Genomic DNA, 24,196 nt, shown 5'->3' with positions numbered 1-24,196 from the left:
GTCAGAGCTTTGTGTGCCAAGTGATAGGTTTTATTCTGCAAACACTCTAAAGATAATGCCAGTAATTAAGAGTAGCTGATATTTATTCGGGGCTTATTATCTGCTGACACAGGACTACGTGCATGTATTATCTCATTTAATCCTCACAAAAGGTGGTTTCTGTCATTATATTTATTTAAAAATCGAGGATCAGAAGTTAAGGAAATCCTGAGCTGCTCTATAAAATGTCTTCATGTGGGTATTCTTCCTTAGTTCGCTTTTACTTCTTATGAATCAGAATAACTGCCAATATTAAGTAAATATTAGATATTCATGTTTTGCTAAGGTTCACATAAATAGTACATTATAGATCTGGGGTTTGAGCCCAGGTGGCTTGCCTCCAGGGTTTGGGCTCTAAACAACTATGTCATTTGTTTCCTATGGTGCAAGTTGATTCTGGCAATCTAAATATTAATAGCTAACATTTATTTACTGTATTCCAGCTGAAATATAATCATTCAGTCCTTACAACAAATGTATAAGTTTAGTACTATTATTATTCCTCATTTGCAGTTAAGGAAGCTAAGGCACAGTGATGTGTCTAAAATACTGCCTATTTGAATTTTTGTTCTGTCTGCTTCATTATTGCTCATGGTTTCTTATGTATAGGTTATATCATTGTTGTCATTATTTAAAAATATATGCACTTCTCAGATCTCTGCTAATTTTTGTTTGTGAACTGAGCTATCAGTTCTCTATTTTAGTCTGTTGAGCTTTGTTACATTGTCAAGTAATGTCCTAGGGGAAGATGGCAAAAGCTAACCCTAACTTCTGTGTCAGCAGGTGAACTATATCTTTTTAAATTACCTTGTTCATGCATTGGTGGGAAGAAGAGGAAGGACTGCTTTGGGGTAGTTTGGTCCCTCTGTACTCCTAGTTAGTAACTCTCCAGTCCCTCTGGAACTTCAGAGCTGTCTTGACTTTACAGTTGCTGTTGCTTGCTTTTCTTTTCTTTTTTCTTTTCTTTTCTTTTCTTTTCTTTTCTTTTCTTTTCTTTTCTTTTCTTTTCTTTTCTCTTTTTTCTCTCTTCTCTTCTCTTCTCTTCTCTTCTCTTCTCTTCTCTTCTCTTCTCTTCTTTCTCTTCTTTCTCCTCTTCTCTTCTCTTCTCTTCTCTTCTCTTCTCTTCTCTTCTTTTTTCTCCTCTTCTCTTCTCTTCTCCTTCCTCTCTACCTCCCTCCCTCTCTCCTTTTCATTTCTTTTCTTTCTTTTCTTTTCTTTTCTTTTTTCTTTTCTTTTCTTCTTTCTTTCTCTCATCAAGGCAGCAAAAGAAGGGCAGTATAGGAAAGTAAAAGGCCACAGCTATAAATCTCTCCTTCAGCCCATCCCTCTTTTCTAATCCATGCCACAGTTTATCTCACACTGAAACCGTGCCAGCCTCTGTCTCCCAAGAGATCCTCAATAATGTTGCATTAATTGCTGAGTATTGCTCTGAGAGCAATCAGCCTTCCCTTCTTTTTTGTGACATCTTCAGTGTTGCTTTGGATGAGCAAGCATCAGCCTATGTTAGTCTGTCATCTTTTCAAGCACCAAAATGCACTCATTTTGGAAGCTTCCGTCAGAGCAAAATATAAATCTCTAATATTTAATATATTGGTAGTAATTCTGTTTCATAAGAAGTAACAGCAAACTAAGGAAGACTACCTACGTGGGGACATTTTATATAGAATCTCAGGGGATTTCCTTGCCTCCTAAATGTGAAAAGAAAAACATGGGAGAATTTACTCTAAAGTTTTGTTGGATTTACACAATAAATAGAAAATGTTACAAGTCTGTCCATTTAACATATATTTCAAGGTTTCCAAAATCAGTTCATTTTCTTGAAAACTTGAATAAAGGACTTAAGGCAAATATAAAATAAATTACACTAAAGGAAACTACATCATGATATCAAACTTAAGATCATCTGTTTGAAAGAATGATTTTGCCTTGATTCAAGTATATTTACGTGTTCTGTTCATATTTTAATAGGTTCAAAATACTACCTGAAGTTCTGTATCACATCCCCACACTTGAAACAATTTTGATTAGTAACAATCAGGTTGGATCTGTGGACCCTCAGAAAATGAAGGCAATGGAAAATCTGATCACATTGGACCTTCAAAATAATGACCTCCTACAAATTCCACCAGAGCTTGGTAATTGTGTGAACTTAAGGTAACTACATTATTCTACTAAGTTTTTCCATTTATTTGATCAATTTATACGTTTTTTTTCTCTTGTTGAGGTAATCTTGCAGGAAAGTTAAAGTAAAAAATTTAATGTTGTGTTAAAAATAACAGGTAATAAAATCCAGAATCCCAATTTCATTTTTTAAGTTTTACCAAATAATATATTTTTTAGCTTTGTTTCTATGGTATAATATATGTGTAAATATAGTAACTGATTGTTTTCTGATACTTTTGTCATCACTATGTGTATAACTTGAAACTCCACTGCATAAAAATGTCAGAGAAATATAAACTCCCCAATTATGCATACAAGGTTTTTCAAAATCTAATTATAGACTATCACCATTTATTTCAAGCCCAGCATGGTCTTTGTGTTAGCTGTTACCTTAGCTTCAAATGCCTCTACCCTCCTTTTATCAGTAATCACCTTAAATATCATCTTTGAAAACCTTCCCTCTTCTCCAAGCAGAGTTAGTCCCTCCCTCTGATTTTCCATCCTGCTTTGTTTGGACTCATTTGTATCATTTCTTTTTCCTCCTTTAGAAAAAAGTTGTCCTAGTGCCTAGAACACAGTAAGCACTCAATTAGTGCTTGTTAAATGAATATAAAGAGAGTTTGAGAAGTCAACAGAAAGCCAAATATTTAAGCAGAATGTGTCAGAAGTAATTTAATTATTGAAAACTGTATAGATGGTTTAGGCACATTTTACTAGGGCAGCACTGCATCTGCTTTGTTGCCTCATATCAGTGAATTATAAGAGGCAAATACAGTTGGTTCTTGTTATTTGCAGTAGTTGTATTTTATAAAGTCTCTGTGAACAACAAGTTAGTGAATACTGAACCATTACTGCTAGGGGAAGTATAAAGTTAGGCTCTTTCGAGCCTTTGGTCACATTTCATGAACCAGTAAATACATAACCTTGTTCTATGTGTGTTTCTGCATTTAATATTAATTATTCATGAACATTTAACTATGGCCAAACACACTGTAATTCATGCCTGAATGAAGCTTAGCTGGTATATGTATTTTTCTGTAAGGCACACGACAGCCTTCTTGTGTTGAGGAAAAACAAACAACACTTCAGCACGATACTTGCAGGCCATTTTAAACAGTGGAATCACCAACACAAAGTACAAAATTGCAAAAAATGTTGCACTACTAAGTAGACCACAGAGAGGACACTTGATTACAGTGTGAGAACTGACACAAAAAGGGAGAGCATCACCTTTCTGACCTCAGCTGAGAATGTGCCTAGCGATTGACTCAAATTTTTTGCTGCTGTGTGCGTATCCAGAAATGACCTCGAAAGTGCCTTGAGTATTGATTTTGGGGTTACTAATAAATTTTAATAGTAGGCAAATTAGCACATATGGAGGCTGTGAATAATGAGTATTGACTATAATTAATTCCTTTTTATAAATTAAGAAAATCAGTCTTTAAAGGAATCCCCACAGCCCATAGAAATATTGAAAGTATCATTTAGATCTATTGTGTAATATGGTATGAATCCTTTGGCTTTTGTTTACACAAACACGTAAATTATTGAAAATTAAAATAAAAGTCTCTTTATCTTATAATTTTTTCCATTAATTACATAAAGAAACAAGTCAGCCAGTCCTCAAATCTTAAATTGAACCTCATTTTAGAACATGTAAATAGATTTTCTGTGTGTATCTGGTCAAAGGAGGTAGAAAGCAGGAATTTGTCAATGTTTCCCAGAGTGGAGGGGGGATATATTGATTACACTGTAGTCCTTGGTATACTGACAAGTATGCTCATTCTAATGTGTAAGTGTAATTCAACTGTGTAATATACGGTTATTATAAGATTGAGAAGATGGGTAAAACGGTGGCTCATGTCACAGCTCCTCTGTTTAATAGCTGTATAATCCTGGGACACGTCTGTCTTACTTCCCTGAATTTATGTTTCCTTATCTATTAAATAGGAATATCAATGGTGTCTACATCATAAGATTGTTAAGTAAGAGAGTCAGTGAACATAAATTACTCAGCACAATACCTTTCATAAAATAAGTATTCAATTAATGTTGTTTGGGTTATTATTATAGTTCTAATTCCAACTATTGAAATGCTTAGATTTGAAAAGGGACAAATGGAAAAACATACACAAATTTATTTATAAAGTTTTAAATGAAATTAGAAGAAAAGCCTCCCTAGTGGAAAATGTTAAAATTCTTTATTCTCTCTTTTGTTTAGAACACTACTACTAGATGGAAATCCATTCCGTGTTCCTCGAGCAGCCATATTAATGAAAGGAACAGCTGCTATTCTGGAATATTTGAGAGACCGGATTCCTACTTAAATTGGAGTTGTTTTATAATCTTGGTCATGTTAATTCTTAGACTTCTTACATTGATAAGTAACATTTTTCTAAGGTATCGTGCGTTCGTAATGGTGATAACCACATACAGTATTCATGCATTTGTTCTGAATGTTTTGCATAAATTTATCTTACTTTCATTTGTTATAGCAAACAATTTCTTCAAAATAAATTTTTATTTAAATTAGTTTGATATTTTTATAATGATAAAGCATTTTTGTAGAAGTGGGATTTTTCCCACCATTTCTGTTTGTGTTACATATAATGTGACCAATTGATTTGAATATGACCATCTAATTTCTACCTCTTTGTTAGATATAAAATTGAATTGAATTTTATTCAAAACTGTTCTTTGGCATTTAAAAAAATAAGGCTTTTCCTTACCCATGTTAAGATTTTTGTGTTGTGGTTGGTCTTGGTATAAGTTTTAAATTAACATTCACTGTCTTGCTTTTGTTTTAATCTAGTTGAGATGTTTCTTTTCTAGCCTTTTCCCCACATTTTATGAAACCGTTTTGTCATAATTTCTAATGTAACAGAAATGTTACATGAGGTGTAGTTATTGGTAGAGAAAACAGTAAAAGTGTTGTTTAAATTGCTCTCATAATTTTGAATTTAAAACATGACAAGTTTTTTAAAAACGATTTCTTACTATTAAGTTTCTGTACAGTAACCCAGTAATTCCAGATTCAAGAAATTTAAAGGGATTGGATCTGCATATTTTCCCCTCAGACTGTTTACAAATACCTTTTGTTCTTCTTTAAAAAAAAGTACTGAAGAGCTTATTTTAATTCTATAGATATCACAACAGAAAGTAATTAATACCATATACCGCATAGAAATCTTCGAAATTTCTTAAATGACTTACTAAGCAGATATTTGTATACATTCTCTACTCTGTTGATGTGTTCTAATCCAACCTTGTGCATTTTTTTTTTTTTTAAATTTCCAGGGCCTTACTTTTCAAATTTACTTCTAATCTTCATAAGACTAAACTTGTAGTCATGTGGAAATTTTCTAAAAGGGATTTTGTGACAGGTTAACTTGATTTAGTAAAAATAAAATAGAAATATTTTTATTTACACCCAAAATTTCAGAGGTAGGCTGATCAGTCATTATAAAACTTACCATGTGATTTTATTAAGTAGCCAATCCACAGACTGTTTATTAACTTATATAGATAGGTAGGTAGGTAGCTAGCTAGCTTTTGGGTGATTGAGGCATGCTTATATTATGAAAAAACTCATTACTAATAAAGATGTTCATAATAAAAGTTACACTTTTCAAATATTGATTATAATGGTTGTTTTTGGCTTAAAAAAACATGTCCTTTTCATACTACAACTCTGGCTAAGAAATCTGCTTTGATATTAAACAAAAGACACTTTACAATAAGGTGACATTTTATTATTTATACAATAAAGAGACTTTTATGTTATTCAAAACACGTTTTTAAATACTGAAAAAGTTGAGTACACCAAAGCCGAAAAATGGCTCTGCTATACACTGCACAGCATTATTTTAGTCCCTGTATTTTGTATCTGTACAGAAAGCATCTTCAGAATGCATTCTAATCACATTGTACACCTTTACCAATTAGTGTCAATACATAAAATAAACTGGAGAGTACAGCTTGCATTTGCAAATTAACTGACAAAGTAATTAATTTCACTGATTCAGTAAATTTAAAATATAGATTCATAGGACTCCTTTGCACATAAAATGAAGCAGCTTTCAAGGTCATTATGGTCTCATACTGCAAAAAAACCATTAAGTACATTCACAATCTATGTTAATAAAGTAGTAAATATGTCTTCATTCAGTTTTTATTTACATCAATATGTAGTTCAACTAAAAAGTACTGTTAATTGTGATACATTTTTTAGCACATACAAAAATGACAACTTTTTATATATAATTGAAGCTCAAAATCACAATTATCTCAAAATATTAATTACAATACAGCCATCTCAATTAAACATGTCATGATTTAATTTTTTTTTATAAAATGGTAAAATTTTTTACTAAAGTAAGCAATTTATTTTGAATTTACTAGAGTTCATCCATGTAGAAAACCTTAAATGTTAAGAGGTGTTTCTTGCCCCCTCCCACCCAAATTTGTATACAGCCACCTAGGCTAGCAAAGAGACAGAAAAGGCCCCAATTTATAAAGATTAAGCCTCTTTTGCTATACTGCTGTGGCTTGTTTTTATTCCATAAAAGCTTTACAAGGGGAGAGTCAATAAACTATGCATTGAAATGCATGCATTAATATACAATATGTCTATGTAAAATGTTAGTGTTTACCAGTGCACATTAAAATGTTCACAAAGACTGCAAAAGAAGTCAAAAGTAGCATTTATAAAGATCTACCAGTTGCAAACTGTGAACTTGAAAACTACTTGATAACATAATGAAATTTCTTTGAGAACAGATCCCAATTCAAGTTCTTTCTCTGGCTAAAGGAGTTCTAGTTACTTGGCCTTAAGATGTCACTGTTGTGCTGCACATATGGTAGTGAAGTCAGATGTTGAAAAAGAGTGAGTCTAGAGACTGTCTTCATCTTACTAAAATAGTGGCCCAATGTTGCATCACTGCGTAGGAATTTTTCTTAAAGAAGAGTGAAATATTTCACTAACTGAATTATATGATCTCAAAGGAAAAATGGATAATTTGTATGTGTGCACATGTGTTTAGCACATGAAAAATATTAATATAAATAGGTGGAATTAGAACTTCTTTACACAGTAATAAAAGGATTGTGTCATGTCCCCCCTCCCCCATAACTAAGATCCAAAGTAACCAATTGTCAAGTAGTTTAGGAATGAAAGAATAATTTTCATGGATACTTAAAATTCTAAAAACCTAGTATCTAATATCCTTTTACTTATAATTCTTTACAGACCAATTAAAAATCTGTCGCTGTCTATTTAGAATTGCTGCTGTTAATATTTCTTCTCTGAGTAGAAAGAGACCATAGTTCATATTGTGGTTTACTTACATACAGCTGGGTGGGGGGTGCTCTTGGGTGGTTATCAAGTGGGGAAAAATGAAACTACAGCACTTACAACCTTACTTTTATAAGGCTATTTGGGATGGTCCTTGAAATTTACAATTTCGTAGATTCACCTCTGACTTTTAACTAGGAAAAGATTGCTCCTTTATATGAAGACAGTGCCATTGTTCTTAAGCTTCCTTTAGTCCCTTCTATACACTGAGTCCAAAAAGAAACTTGGCTGGCTTTGAGACGAAAGTATCCAGCTTATCTGCCTATCAATTATATTTCTCTTCATTCCAAACAGAAAACAGTAAGGCTTGCATTTTCAAGGAGAAAAACGCAGTTGAGGATGTTAAACGGAAATACCTAAACATCAGAAAGCAGTATAAAACATTTATTGCATTATTGACACTAGGTGTCATCAAAGCTAAAACCAAATTTCCTAGAGTAAAACTTAACATACAACATTAGTCACTGCCCTGAACAGATGCCTTTTCCACATTCAAGACCAATAAGAGTCCTCTGAGTGGAAAGACTCTACAAGTACTGAATATAAAATTTATTTCGGCATTACATTCTGAAAATAAATAACCATTCTAACAAATGAGGGAACCGCTTTATGTTCTATCTGCCTGAGACTTGCAACTTGGTTTCCTGTGGACTTTCCAAAAAAATTACATAAGATTTCCTGACTAAATAAGAGATGTATGCTGGGGAAGGGGAAGAGAGACGGAAAGATACAAAGATCATGTGATTTCTTTTGTCCATTCATCAAATGCTTTCCTTAATCTAGCTACCATAAAAGTCAGTTGACCTGCATACCTGGGCATTGTTTAATCTCATTATTTTACCTGTGCAAAACAAGTGCGCAAAGAAAAACACCTATATACTGTGTCTGTACAGACACACAAAACCTGAGTCACAATAAAAAGTTTTTAATATAAGAAAACTTTTCTTAATGTAGGAAAATAACCTTTAAAGGGCCAAAAATACCTTTGTACAATATAATCAGCTGACTCTAAAACTTCAATATGCTTAAGTATCACATATTTTTATAAGACCCAATGAAAAAAGGAATCATTTACATTTGATAATTTTCTTAGAGATACCCACATTTTTATTTCTAACATCTATTTTTCATTCCCCTGAATTCATTAACTTTTCAACAACAACAAAAAAAAAACCTAAATAAAAAGCACATTAAGCATGGGGACTGTTAAATTTCTGATGAATAGTTCCTGATTTTTTCCTAAATACTGAGGACGTAGGAGATTTGGGGTTGCTAGGCATATAACTTACTGCCAAGCCACAGTGGAATTCTAGAATTCAAAATAAAATATTTAATCTGCTATTAAGAGAAAGATTACTTGGAAAAATATTTTGTAGATGGAGTTGGGCCAAAGTCTGCAGAAAGCTATTCTCTCACTTGCAGGCTCCCTTTCTGCAGACAGTTAACTCAAAACTCCTTTTTTTCTCTATGCTCCATTTCCTTAGCTTTCAGTAGGTTTCTTACCTTTTCCTTACTTGAACCCTGAATTGTCCCAACTGTAGCTCCCTTGCTTACATTCGGCCACCAGTCACAAGGATTCCTTTGCTTCTCTAGATCATTGTTATCTCTTCCTCTTCCTCAGGAGCTCAGTTCTCTGGGATGACTCCTTGGCTTCCCCTCATGTGCCACTTAACTACTCATTGGGAGAAAATGTTTAAATGTCCCCATTGTCCTAAAATTAGACACCGATTTAAGGCTCCATTCAGGACCTACTTATTCCCTGGGCTCTATACATCTCAGATGCATACTAAGGATATTTAATAGAAAATTGAGTGCAAGTTGCTTCTCTCATGTTGCCTCCAAATGGCCATTGCCATTAGTTACACATTTCTGTCCGGTAAGTCACTGACAGAAGAGGAAGCCATCTGAACAGAAAAGGTTCAGTCCCGGCATCTGTAGTTGGATAGGAGGGCACTTCGAATACTTGGATCAAGAGGTGAAGGGATTCTGGGCAGTGGGCCTGGTTGGGAATAGGGTGGGCAAGAACATGCAGTGGGGTAGGGGTTTAGAGGCATTAGCCTAGGGAACTGTAGTCTCTCCCTGCCTTTTTATATGACACTTGCCTGAGGATCACTAGAAGGATTTTGTATTGTGCAGAAGGCTAAAAGCAGAGTCACACTTTCTCTGCCAATAGACTCGTTACCATGGGAACCAATGCAGAAAAATGAAAATATGACAAGAAGCTGAGGATTAAATGTGGAGAAAATTGATAGGGAGTTGGTTTCTACATGGCAATTTGAGCATCAGAGATTTAAAGAAACAGGATGTTCCTTGTGTGGTCAGACCAATGAAAATGGACAAAATGACTTGTTGGTAGCAGATCCTGGAGGCTGAGATGTGGGGAATGTGGAGAGAAAGCAGTTAGCATGTTGTAGTTTGGATAAGGGGAGCTCTTGATAAAATCCAGCCCCATCCCTGGTGAGGCTGAATTCCTCAGCCCAAGTGTCAAGTTAACCATATGATCAAAGCTGCCCTTTGAAAAGCAGACTGCTGTAACAATTCTCTTCTCACCCTTCCAAAGCCAGGACACTCTCCCTGACAAAAGTATTGCACACCTAATATATTATTGCTTCAAACATTTTCCTGAACATTAAAAAAAAAAAATCACCACAATTTTAAATTTGTGGTTCTCCTCCCCCAACAAGCAGCTACTGCAAGTAACCTAGAATTTAGCTTTTCATTAAGGAAATAATTATTTCACTTCACCTGTTACAAGTCCTCTCTGTGTATGCCCCTCTGTCATTCTAGAGTTGATAATAAACTGATTAAAAGACTCCGGGATTCCAAGGCATCTGTACAAAGACTTGGAAGTTTCAGCAAGGACTTGAAGTTTCAGCCTAATCTGAGAAAGGCAGACTTAACACACCGCACTTTCAGAGGCTCTAGGGCCACTGCACCATCCTGTCCCCAAGCTTCCCAAAAGGCTGTTTTCTGAAATCCTGTGATTAAGCCTCATTGCTGTGACTTAAGTGTTGGCCTATATTTAAATACAATTGTCCTCAGGAGATGACGACAAATCACACTGCAGATGATTTGATCCTTCCAGGAGAGCTAGTTTTCAAGTAGTAGTGACATCCTCCCCCTGCCCCACCCTCCCAACACACACAAACTAGAAACAACACCACCCAGGAAGTAGGAGACAAACCATTATTGGATAGTTGTCTTTAGGGTACATCTAACTGCAAATGGTCTGGATAAAATAAGCTCTTTGTGCAGTATGCTAAGTACACTGGACAGAGATTTCACTAGAAATGCTTTTTGCTTTCTCACTAATGATTTGCTGTCCTATTTGTTTGAATTTCTTACTGAAGCCTTTGATAATCCCAACAATGAGTTCTTGAAATGCCAAAAGCCCGTTAATTTCTGTTTTCCCCAGAGTGCCTGGAGAATTCTGAAATCCCATAAAATGCCTGAAGTTTCCTCCACTCTCAGGGCTTGGAGGCAAACTTGATAAACAGAGATTTGAGTACAGTGGTCTTGCTTATGCTAAAATAACTTCGATAAATATTCCAGTGAATTTCAGGATTTGAGACTTGTATGGTTGGCTTTTGCAGGGAGGAAGCATTAAAATAATCTGACACAGGACTGATCTTTAAAGCCGCAGGAAAGACGGCTTTATACTAGGGACAGGTAAGCACATCTCTTTCTGTGGTGAATAAAGCATAGTAGGGTCTTCACAAGCAGCTATGCCTTTGAATTTGACATATGATAAATAAGACACTGCTTCTTTTCATTTCTGATACAGTCTCAGGTAGCAGATGCCTGGAGAAGACAAATTGGTGTGGATGAAACTAAAGATGATTAGCTTTTTCGAGACTTTGTATTGGTGGTCTCCCGGGTAGATCTTGGACAAACTTGAGTTCCTCTAGGCTGAGAGGCCCCCTAACACAATTGTATTTAATAGTTTTACCATATCCGTTCACTCTTCAGACAAGAATTTAAAACTGTTATAACACTTGTCATGATGTATTGAGAATTTAAATTTGATTCCTTCAGTTTTTTTAGTCAGTTTGGTTTCTCCTCTCAGTTTTCTCTGGGGTTGTGTAAGTGATTCCCTGCTATTTCATGTACCCTAAGGAGTTAGAGACACAACTTTCATAGAGTTTTCTCAGGTTTAGCAGACAGTCCGCATTAGTTCACAAAAGAACCAATCTTGGCACTATTAGGACATTTACTGCTTTTAACTGTCACAAGAATTTGGAAATACAAAAGCTGACTTACAAGTGGAATGATGATGTCTGCATAGTAGGAATGTGATGAGTAAGTCTAGAGTTCAGCATGCTGACTGTAGTTAATAAAATTGTATTAAATACTGGAGATTCGCTAAAAGGGTAGATTTCAGGTGCTCTTACCACACACACACACACACACACACACACACACACACAAAGTAACTGAGGAGATGAGTTAATTAGCTTGACTGTAATAATTTCATTAATGTATTTATATATTGAATCCTCATGTTGTACATCTTAAGTATTTATAATTTTTATTAAAAACTAAAAAACAAGGGCATCATACCCCATAGCTGTTAAATAAACAGTTCTGTTTAATAGTGCCAAAAAATAAAAAAAAATAAAAAATAAAAAAGATGGCTTTTTCATGTTGGCCACCAAATATATATAGATACTGGGCTTTTTCCAGTAGTTTTCAAACTTCATGTCCAGCAATATGCCCAAAGTGGTACTTGAGGGTCAGGAGCCCACAGGTTAAGTATTGAAGAAACACAGTCTCATTTTCAACTGTAAGCATGCTTCACAATCCTTTGCAAATCGTTTTAATAAACTTACATTTTCTAATTTGATGCACAGAGATACTAAATGACTCCAAGGGAAAAGCCACCACTTCGTCTCTAAGTGGCAACTGATTTTCCAGACCACAGTTGAACTCAGACACTTTTTGAACCCACCTCTATGATATAGTTGCTGTCCTACCTCTAGGCTAACTCCAACCTGAGTTAAAAAAAAAAAAAAAAAGCCTTAATTTAACCTCAAAGAACAAACAAAAACGCTGGGATTTTGTTCAATGTAAAACGGTATCTGGTCTTTCTCTTGCCAGTGTCGTCCCTGACGAGATTTTTCCCTCAGAATAATTTACAGGAATTTAGATGGCTACCGCTTCCCAGTGCTTAGAGGTGTTGCCCTGTGGAATTGCAGACACTGAAGGACCTTTGAGAAGGATCTGGAGCTAGGCCCCACGGGCATCTCAGCCCCTCTCTGACGCCATGCGTGAGACTTGGTCTGTATACTTGCATACTTCCAGGCTCTCTTTGGTGTTTTGCTTCCTAGAAAATTTTATTATAGGTGCTGTTCAAGTTGCTTTTCATACTGAACTCTAATGGGTCCTGTTCTGTTCGTAAACACAAAGCATCCTTCTAATAGTGGGGTGTTTGCTAATAGTAAAGAGTGTGATCTTTTCCTTGTCTGTAAGTGCACACGTATTTAGAATATGCAAGTCCACCAGAATTATTTGCATTTTTCTTGTGTTTAAAATACAAGTGAATTATTTTAAAGCAAAGTTTCAACAGACACCAAAGGTTCACTGCTCTGTTCTCTCCTTTCCTCAGATTGATCTCCTCCAGCAGCACAGTAGGCCTTTGTTACTAAGCTGCAGTGCTCTCCCTCCAGGAAGGAGGAGCTGCCCTTCAGCCCCTCTGACTTTGGCCCTTAAGGACAATCCGTTGGAAGGACAAAGCCAAGTGAAAGCGGAAAGTCAGAACTCAGCTGGCCTAATGACTATTCCTCCCTGCTACGGTACATTCTAGATGAGGACTACAGTTATTTCCATTCCCGTGTCACGTTAGACATTGTCCTTTTTGGAAAAGAACATATATGAGGGACAGGAGCCTGCCTTCCTAAGGGAATAGAAAACTCATCCTCACTCACATTATAAAAACAATAAAACTTGAGGGGTGCTTGGGTGGCTCAGTCGCTTAAGCATTCAACTCTTGATTTCGGCTTAGGTCATCAGGCTCCAAGCTCAGTGGGGAGTCTGCTTGAGATTCTCTCTCGCTCCTCTGCCCCTCCCCCGTCTCCAGCCCACTCTCTCTTTCTCTCTAAAATAAATAAATCTTCAAAAAAAAAAAAACAATAAAGCTGAAAGGAAACATTTGCCATCTTATTAGACTGGGAGAGAAAGTGATAATACCTTATTCTCTGTTCTCTCCTCATATCTTGTGGACACTACACAGCATTTATTAAACTTTTTGTGTCTGTCTCCCCACTACACTGTTTCTTGAGAGGGGGATGGTAGCTTATTTATATCTCCCACTGTTCTCAAAATCCTTTGCTCATTAATATTTTTTATTTAATTGAATGGTACAGCAAGACAAAGATAAATTGTTTTAATTACTGATAACTTTTTAAAAAGGATAAGCCACAGATTGGCTAGAGAGCAGATCTCAGGATGGCCCAGAGGAAGACCTAGGAGAGCATGCTTCCACTGCTCTCTAAGCCAGATCTATTCTAGCCTACACAAAGGCCTGGCTGAAAAGCTTCTAAATATGGGTATAGATTGTGCAGGTGTAGCTGAACATGCTGGAGGTATTTATGGAAAGTTTAAAAAAGAAAAGAGGAAGAAAGTATAGTATTTTAACTCTGAGTAGTTTACGATGACCTAGGTTCCTAGATCACAGGGTAATAACTATCATTTTTCAGAAATATGTGAAAACCTAAAAAAAAAAGTGACTGACGTGCATGTGTGCATGCGTGTGTGTGTGTGTGTGTGTGAGACAGAGTCCCAAGTTTGAATTTCTCTGGGAAATGGTTACAAACCTATATTTGTAATGTTTTCCAGCAACTTTCATGCTTTTATATCATAGTGATGGCCTGCTAGAGAAATCTGTCTTGATCATAACAAGATGTGGGATTCTATCAAGTGCAAAATACTTATTGCTAAATTGAATGACACCGTAAGTATGGCTGAAAAATTATGCTCATAGGGCAATCCCCAAAGAAGGTTGAATGAATTTCCTAAGAAAGAGCACACTATATTCATGCTTCGTGGTCATGGGGCCAGAAGGAAATGGTTTCCTCTGGAGGAAAACACCAGAGGATTTAAGTAGTTTCACATAGACTTCAGGAAAGAAGAACATGTTTTCCTTCTATTCTTGCTTGGGATTGGAAGAAGAAAAGATTAAATGCTTGGAAGAGAAACACCATGAACCCACAAATAAATAGGACTTTGATGTAATTAACGAAGGAGAGTCCCAAACAAGGGTGCTGGCTAAGCTGTGAGGGTGAGGATATAATTAACTTAGAAGAAGTGAACAGTAACATTTGGCTTTTAAAGCTATGATCCAGCCATCATGTAAGGAAGCCTGTCCTAGGCACATTTAAATCCCGATGTTTAAGTTTTAGAGAGCTCATTTAAAAATATGTATTGTAAATAATGTGTACCAAATATCTTTCGACATATTTAGAATGAGCATATCTGAAGGAATATCTGGTTAAAATAATGGCAGATAGACACAAAATATTTGGAAACCACAAGCAAATTAGAGAACTATTAAAATGGCACATGTAATAATTAACCTGAACAATTGGGAATATCAAAACTAAGTCACACGTTCACCAAGGCTTAGAGAGAGAGCAGTCTCTCTCTCTCTCTCCCCCCCCCCCCATGATTGGGTCCCTCTATGATTGGGATACAACCAGAGAGGTTTAGTCAAAAAATATAGAAACTACTTAAAATAACTCAAAGCTCTTAATTTGTTTTCTCATAATGTTTGAATTTAAAGTGTTGTTTCAAATTAATTATCTCAAAAGAGTACAGAGATGGGTGTTAACAGTTTTACCAACAGTTTATTAGCAGTTACTTATTCACAGTTAAATTAGCACAACAGGTGTGAGAAGGGACTGTCCAGAGTGTATGGTCATTCCAAGCTAGAGACTTGCCAAGACATGGATACAAAATATAGATATAAAGGCTCCATCTAGTGGCGGCTCTTCCTAACTGCAGCTATGTTTCTAAAAAGTACATGGCTCTGTCCAACTACAGATGAGGATAGTATATATCAGATTTAAGCCCAGCAATTTAAACCGAGACTTCTTGGGATGAAACACATGTTTTGTTGCTTTATCAGGGTGGGTTACTGAGTTAACTGGCAGCCTCTTCTCTGGAGGAAATTAAAAATAGCATTAATTATTTCCAGAAGTTAGAAAAATGAAACAGGTCCTCTCAAGGTCCTTTTCTATCTTACAATAAAGCAATAATTTTCCTCATTTCCCCTCAGAATTTACCTATGGCTAACTTGTTTGATATTAGTCTTTATTTCAGAGAACTGCCGGTTTATTTTTTTGAAATGAGATAACTTTTGGTGATTTTCCTTATACTGGGAAGTTGCGTGTCAAAAAATTATTCACTACATTATGAAAGTAGTTTCTGGAAATAAATAGCAATGAAATGAAATATAATTCTACTATATGTCTTATTTTTCATTTTGAATTCTTTCTACTTCTAAAAGAATGGGAAGGAGGCCAGAAACCAAGAAGAGCTGGAAAGATCACTCTTCCAGCCTGGAGAGGGGAAAGGAGAGGAAGGGAGTGCTGGGGCTGTCTGAAGGAGGGGTGTGGTCACCAACAAATTGGAGGGTCTGTCTCTGTCTGATTTCTGTCATCCAGTTTCTCATTGTTCCTCTCTGTCAGTCCTTTATCTCCCTTCTTTTCCCTTTTTCATTCTTCTCTAATAACTTACTAATTTCTCTCCTTCATCCAGCCCTCAAGTCTGCTCTCACTCATTATTGTAAAATACTCTTACTTAAAGTACTCTTATTATTCTGAAATATCCTTACTATAAAATGTTACTCTCTCAACTAATAATTTACTTTTCATTTTTCACTTCAATTGGTTCAAACAGACATTGGCATTCTCTCCCTCTGTAAATATATAACACGGGGCTATAAGACCCAAGTGTAGACCTCTGGAGAGTTTGAGGCACCATACTCTTAAAGAAAATGATGATGAAAGTTTCCTTAATGTATACTTATGGCTTCTAGAGTTTAAAAAATCCTGAAAAGAAGCCATCATCAGCCAGGTAGTAAGTTCTCTTCATGTAAGGACATAGCAAGTTCCCCTCATACAAGGAAATGAAAAGACAGAGGCAGATGGAGTAATTATTATTTGTATAAGCAAAATAGTAGATGAGAAATGGATTTAACTTTGGGACTATTTCACTAAATTCTGAAGTCAATGTGCTTTGCAACTCAAATAGAAAAGTAAGGGAAATATTTCTGAGAGAAAGATAAGAAAGAAACTCTTTACTTGCAAGGAAATCAAGATCCTATGAGGTAATAAAGGAATTGTGTGGTTAGGAGCGTACCAACCCAGGGCTTTCCCCTCTTAGACACTACTTTTTTTTTCAGGGGCTAGATTCTACTCTTTTTCCCCCTATAATGGAAGTATCTAATGAAGTTAATGCTAATGGCAGTATAAATAGCTTTCTCTCTACTTTGATATCAACAGGCCAGATTCAGACCTCTATAAAAGTTTGGCAGGGAACATGTGGTTTTATCAAGTAATCTAGATTTTCTGTGATCTGTCTAAATAGTTATCATGTTCATGCTATAGCCTCTGCAGCTTTTCTTGATAATTTTGGCTGGAGTATATGACATTTTCACTTTAGGGATGCAAATGGTGGAATCTGTCCAAGAAAAGATGCCAAAATGTAATGCGTAAACATTGTCAGACTGAACTATGGCCAAAGGCCTGTGGACAGACTCCTCTTTATTCTAGAAGAGGCAGCATGAGGCTGAAGTTTCACTAAATTTTAGAGCTAAAATAGGGCTGGGGACTCCCTCTTCCCGACTACCTCTTCCTAACCCCATTCCCAACCCAACTCTCTTAACCATGCCTCATGCCTCCAAATTTTAAAAATAGCTTGCACAAAGTAATCTACCAAGTCACAATGTACAGGGAGAACAGCCTTAAAAAGGGTCTAAAACCAGATCTAACTATACACTTTTGTCTTCTCAGTTCAGAGTCACATCACCTCTCTAGGCTTTGGTCCTCCGATACGATGAAGGAACTGGCCTTGATTATCTTTTTTTTTTTTTTAAGATTTTATTTATTTATTTGCCAGAGAGAGAGAGAGCCAGCGAGAGAGGGAACACAGCAGGAGGAGTGGGAGAGGAAGAAGCAGGCTCCCAGCAGAGCAGGGAATCCGATGTGGGGCTCGATCCCAGGACCCTGGGATTACACCCTGAGCCGAAAGCAGACGCTTGACGACTGAGCCACCCAGGCGCCCCTGGGCTTGATTATCTTTAATGTGTCTTTAAGGCCAAAACCATCGCTCTGTACATTCAAACTCATGCATTCATTTCTCTGAAATATTTCTGGAATCTATATGCATGACTTCTTTCAAGAAGAGAAATAAAACCCAAACAAATCAAAAGAATAGATGTTATATATTCCAATTCAGTGAACAAAAGCCACTTCTTAAACTTTTTGGACAGTGTTAAGGTCCTTAGAACACACTAATGAGAAATTAAACACAATTGCTGACACATAGCAGAAGAGCCTAAAAGGTCTTAGATTAAAAGGGAGAATTAAAAAAAAAAGAGCAAATAAAAACAAAAACAAAAAACCAGACATGGTGAATGAACTGAAAAAGTGAAAAGTCTATGGTTTAAGATTGTGCAAACTGGACACCAACTTCCCATTTAATTCAATATTTATTGTGTTTATGTGGCAGGCCTGTCATGATTTAATCACTGTGTAAACATTTATTGAGCACCTACTATGACAGGTACTAATGATACATGGTGAGCAAAACCAGATGTGCCCTCTGGAAGCTCTTCTGTCTAGAATGCATCTTTGAAGTATTGTCTGATCCTCTTAAGGAGTGTATCGTTGATAGGAGAGAAAGCACAAATACCAAATAGCTATGACCTTAGGTGGAATGTGATAAGTACTATAAAATATACCAAAAATTAATATGACAGTATTATCATAAGAGAAATTTCTTCCAGTTAAGATTAGGAGAAGTTTTATAGTGGTGGTGATGCTTGAGCTGGACTCTGATGGCTGCATCTAATTTTGATAATTTAGAAAGGGAATGGAGAAAGGAAGACATTACAGGGGAGGGACCAGTGTGGGCAAAGGCTGAGGTTGAAAAGCACAGGGAATACTCAGGGAAAGTTAAGGATTTCTAAGTGTCAAAAACACTGATTATGCACAGGGAGGGTGATGAAAAAATAAGGAATTCCCAGATTCAGAGGAATCAAGCTTTCCTTGGAAGAATAAAGAGGTCTCTGTGATTTGTAAATATGTATGATCCAACCTCATGCAAACAGTATTTTCATGGGGTGGGATGAACAGCAGGTAATGAAAATGTCCTTCAGCCCACTGAAGGAAGTGAGGTAAATAAACAGGAAACGCAGCTGGCTGAATGAATATTCAGCTCACTGCGTTTCTGAGTGCCTCATTCTAATACTGGATCTTGAGGACTCCCATGCTCCCTGATAGTCTATAACGGACAACGGTCATAGGAGCAACCCTTGGGGAGGCAACACAGAAGAATCCCTTCAATCCGACAGCCCACACTATAAAGTACTGACTTCCACCGCTTTCCCCCAACGTGTCAGGGGCATGGAGACACAGTGCTGGGCCGGGCGGAACAACACCATTTTTCATTATATTTTCTGTCTTCTTTAGAACAAATCAATTGGCAAAATTCTCTTCCACAGATTCAAGGGACTGTGGTTGCTACTTATCTTGTCCAGTAAGTCTCCACTCTTGCCACTTCTAGCCTATCAAATATTGCCTACATCTTGGTAAACATCAATAATGGCCTCCCAAAGGCCATAAGACCCGGTAGGGAGAACTATCTATAGCTCCCAATGGAACAGCCATGCTCAAACCGGGAAGAGAGTTGTCTAGATAAAGATGCTACTTCCTTTTGCAATACATGGGCTGAGGGCAGGGACAGAGGGACTCACCATATTGCCTTGTACTCTTTTTTTCTGGAAGCTCTCTCATCTTTCCACTTGATTGTGAGACTCTGTGCAGAGGAGACTGTGTTATATCCTTTGCAGAGCCTGGTATATAGTTGATGCTCAACAAATATTTATGAACATTGTACTTACTGTTTTCATTATATTCTTCAATAAAATGCCCCCAAATGTTTAGAATTTTGAATGACATACCTTAATCCTCTGAGATTCAGCTATAGTACTTGCTTTCCTGTGGAGGAAATATGGAGTTTTCCGATGACAATAAAAGTCTCTGTACTAGGATATTTTACTCCAGGTATAGTGACACCTGCCTGTAGGCTGCTTACTCATGTTGTTTTAAAGACAGAAAAACAAACAAACAAACAAACAAAGACCTGGTGCAAATACAACTGCACAACAGTGATAGTTTAAAGAAAAAAATATATATACTTTTCAAACTAGAGAAAGATTGGATGATTTATTTAACTTTTTCTCAACACTCATTCCCACACACATTGAAAATTATGCTAGGTTTGAAAATAATATTTGTAAAAGTTTGACCCATTGCTTCTTCTTCGGGTCAGGCCTATATTGGTTCCAACATGAGACTAATAAGAGGCACAGGATTTCAGTGCTTTCTACATAAACACTGCCTGGATTGCATGATCTTCCACTCTTTGAGGTGCTGCTATTAACAAAAATAGGCCAAAAAAAAGGAAAAAAAAGTGTTTTCGAGCATCATTTGGGGAGATATCAGGGCGGCTGCAGAGATAGCCTTCTCTTCGGTGCCTGTCTTACATCCAGTCCCATTTCTTATCTTGCTTCATGCTCAGTGGGTTGTTAACGAAGTGTGAGCTGACTGCCCTCCAACAAAATCCAGCTAGGGAAACTCTAGCAGATAGAGTAATGCTTCTAAACCTTCTGAAGCTGGAACCAATGAATTATTTCCCTCCCCTCAGTTTTCCTCTCTTTCATTTCCCCTAGAACCGCTCTCAGGGAAGATTATGATAATCACATAGTTAAGAGTCCAGGGGAATTCAAGATTCTGGATTTTCATTTATTCTTTTAAATCAAGAGTTGAGTGTACTTTTCCCCTCCATAGATCAGAAATCTCTGAATTCTCCAAAGTAGAATTTGTGCAATTTGGGAGAGTGTTCCCAAACCATTCGCTTGCAGTTAGTGTCGAAGGTGAGGAAGATCGGAACTTGTCCCAGTAACAATCAGCTGCCAGGCTTAGAGAGGGTCGTCAATATGGCAAAATTCAACATTTTATAAACAGAAGTGGAACCATGGTTCTATTAAGGCATCGCCACCTCACCCTCGCACACAAGGTTGGTTTGTTGTTGTCAGAGACATAAAATGCCCCACCCGTGTACCTTGGTTAACGCTACTACTCCAAGTTCCTTGGTCACCTAAGGAAGTTCTTCCCAAACCGGAAGCCGGAACCATCAGTAGATGCTCAAGGGTCTCCAAACAATTAGAACTCTAAGGGGGGCTCTTATCCTTGTGTCTGCAGGATAGAAGCAGCCATCCACTGCTTTTGGAACATCACGGGGGGTGAAGGGGACAGGTCCATAGTAGCTACAGCAGCAATGGCGGGAGGTCAGTTCTACATACGAGAAATGTAAATGCCCCCGGGAGGTTCAGAATATAGCTATGCAATTTGACTTCATCTGCTTTGAGTTTCGTACAGCGGGGGCTTTCAGAAAATACATTCTCTGAATAGTTTAGATCAAATGAAGCTGAAGGATGCACAGGAGAGCTGACAGCCAGGATCTCCTATCACAGTAACCCATGTGCTTTCTAGAACGCACATCTGTTTTTCCCCAGCCCACATTCTATTTTCTTGCTATCATGTATCCCTGGGCGATGGTCTTAATGAGCGATGGGGGCAATATTCTGGGTCAAGGCAGGATGCTTTTCTTAATGGAAAGCAGTTGTATTGCTAAGGAAAAAATTCATGCGGGTGATCTCAAATCTGAAGATACCGCTCCACCCAATTCCCAGATGATCAGGTCACTACAACCGTAAGACAGGGCACATCACCAACCCAATGTTTGAACATTTTATTGACCCTCAGAAAGACTGGGCCTTTCTGTGAGAGGAACTTTCCTGAAAACTCGACCCTGCTTTCCTTGATACTGGAGAAAGGACTTATCTCCTTAACTTCTTGGAGTTCATTATTTGCATAACTTTTTGCTGACCCAGTGTTCAGTAAACCCGCTGTTTGGTCAGTATATCAAGAATCAGTCAAGCATATTGTCTGATTGAATTTACCAAAGGCTTAGAGCGGTGGTCCTCTACCAGCAAGCCTGCTTATCTGGTTATGCTGTATTGTGGCCTCTTGAAAACAGCAGATCCATCAGAATGGACATTCTTCATCTGGGTGCCAAAGAGGGGGCAGAAACTGACCGAGGACAGCATTAAGAGCCAATGAAAAGACAAGTTGACAAACAAACAATGTTTTCCAAATATTTAAATTTCAGTGGAGATATTTGATTTGATTGTTTACAGTAAAATGTTTTCCTGGCTCCCTTCATCTAATCATTCTGGCAAATTCACATACTTTTCACTTAATATTTGAATGTATACATCTAATTTCTTCATTTTCTTCTGTCTGGGTATACTATCTCTTTGGTTTGCTCGTCGAAGGATATTTCAGTCCTACTTTTTAAATAAGCAATTATATTAGTAATATGTGTGCAATCATCTTCAAGATTAAAAACAAATTAATGCTGATTTGTCATCTTCTCTTTAAAACTGTTTTTATCTTGAAAGTGGTAATCCAATGTAAGACCCAGAAACAACGGAGATTGTTTGATATTTATGCAATTAACAGTTTTAATTAACCGGGACATATATATTTTATAGGTTTCCATGAGCAATAAATTAGCATGATGTATTAGTATGTTATACTGATTTTGAGTATTCCTTGTCAAAAGTACACTTATGTTTCAAAATTACTGTTTGTTAAAGTGACTTATATTGTCTGGAAGATGGGAATTATCACAAGAGAGCTTTTGTGGCAACGTATTTTAAGCCATGTAAATGTTTTAAAAATTGTCCACTAATGTCTATTTGGCTTTGCAAAATCTGCAGGAATTCTACCAATACTGTTCACTGCTTGTTCTTTCCACCCTGATCTTTCCCATTCCCCTCCATTGTGTCTTACTGATCCACCAGATCTAGACAGCTTCCTCAGTAGAGAGATCTCAATAAAAATCAAAGACCAAGGGGCGCCTGGGTGGCTCAGCCGTTAAGTGTCTGCCTTCGGCTTGGGTCATGATCCTAGGGTCCTTGGATCCAGCCCTGCATCGGGCTCCCTGCTTGGCGGGAAGCCTGCTTCTCTCTCTCCCACTCCCCTTGCTCGTGTTCCCTCTCTCGCTGGCTGTCTCTCTCTCTGTCAAATAAATAAATAAAATCTTAAAAAAAAAAAAAAGATCAAAGACTGAGAGGCCAGTCTATTGGAGTGAGTCATCATGAATTCCACTCTTTTGTTGGTGCTGATTTTCTTTTTTAAAAAGACACACCTTTTTTTTTTTTTTTTTTTGGTGGGGAGAGTTGGTTAACATAAACCAGATTCTAATTTCAGGTAGCAAAACCAGTTACTCTAAAAGTCAATACTCAGAAATTAATGTATTTTGGTTTTGGTCACCTATGGAATAAATTAATTTTCTTAACCCTTCCAGTAATTAGCAATTTTTTTCAATCAATCTAAAAAAAAAAGCCTCTTCTCATTATTACCTGCCTTTTCTCAGTATGCAGCAGTACAATTGACAATGAGGTGCTTTGAAACATCAGATTTCTTTTCCAGTTGGTCAGGAACCCCTTTTCTTTTCCTTATTTCCTGTAGAACAGGAAGGATGAGAGCCCTGGGCCAGGACAATGTTGTCACATCAGGAAGAGGTGTTTACTCTGATCCTTTTAGCTTTGTGCCTCAGAAGCATCTCTTGAAGCCCTGGGTCTGATGTGGAAACCTGACATAAGAAAAGAGACTTGGGCAGTCCTCTATCTGGCTCTTCTTCCACGTCTCCCATAAAAGATAAAACAAAACTGATGGGATGAGTTGAGATGCTTCATTGCCAACCAAACTACACCCAGGAGTTTGTTTTTCCTTTAAGTGATCTTGTGTGGCCTGTGGGGGCCTCCATCTTGATTAATGATGGTCATCCTGGAATAGCAGCTGGAAACGGTGGCACCATGGTTTGGTGTGAGTTTTTGACAAAGAAAATTAGGCTCTGAAAGACATTTCTCATCAGAAACTGTCGATATATTAAAATGCATTTAAAAGTTACTTCTGGGAAACATATTAAATAGGCCAATCATTTAATCATTGCTAAATGTCAAACCCTATAAAATCATGGTATAATGTCACCCTGACATAAAGCAACATCAAAATTAGTGCATCATCTATAAAGTGAAGCATCATTTGCCTTCAAGTGACAAATTCTATTGCCAAAAAATACCACTGTACTTCTAATAAGTGACACTCATTTTAATAGACCCTACAAAAATACAGTATTTTCAATGTCCCCATAAAACAGTTAACTTACAAATATTACTCTCAGAGCTTTGGTGACATCAATACATGATACTATTGTGAAAATCCTATAGAATACTTGAAACACCAGCATGTAAAGTAAATCCATTATATATATATATATATGTATATA

At 36.9% G+C, this 24,196-nt stretch overlaps 1 protein-coding gene across 1 annotated transcript in view; it reads left to right on the top strand.

Annotated features, from left to right (window-relative positions):
• Positions 1-17,668, top strand: part of LRRC40 (leucine rich repeat containing 40) — a 58,775-nt gene extending 41,107 nt beyond the window's left edge. The window contains exons 14-15 of the mRNA XM_002925823.4: positions 2,008-2,193; positions 4,424-17,668. Coding sequence (XP_002925869.1) covers positions 2,008-2,193; positions 4,424-4,529 — 292 coding nt within the window. The 3' untranslated portion in view covers positions 4,530-17,668. The remainder of the gene's footprint in view (positions 1-2,007; positions 2,194-4,423) is intronic.
• The last annotated feature ends 6,528 nt before the right edge of the window (positions 17,669-24,196 follow it).

This window comes from Ailuropoda melanoleuca, chromosome 2 (genome assembly GCF_002007445.2).
Source record: "Ailuropoda melanoleuca isolate Jingjing chromosome 2, ASM200744v2, whole genome shotgun sequence".
NCBI classification, from domain to species: Eukaryota; Metazoa; Chordata; class Mammalia; order Carnivora; family Ursidae; genus Ailuropoda; species Ailuropoda melanoleuca.
This window is presented reverse-complemented; position numbering and strand designations above follow the sequence as displayed.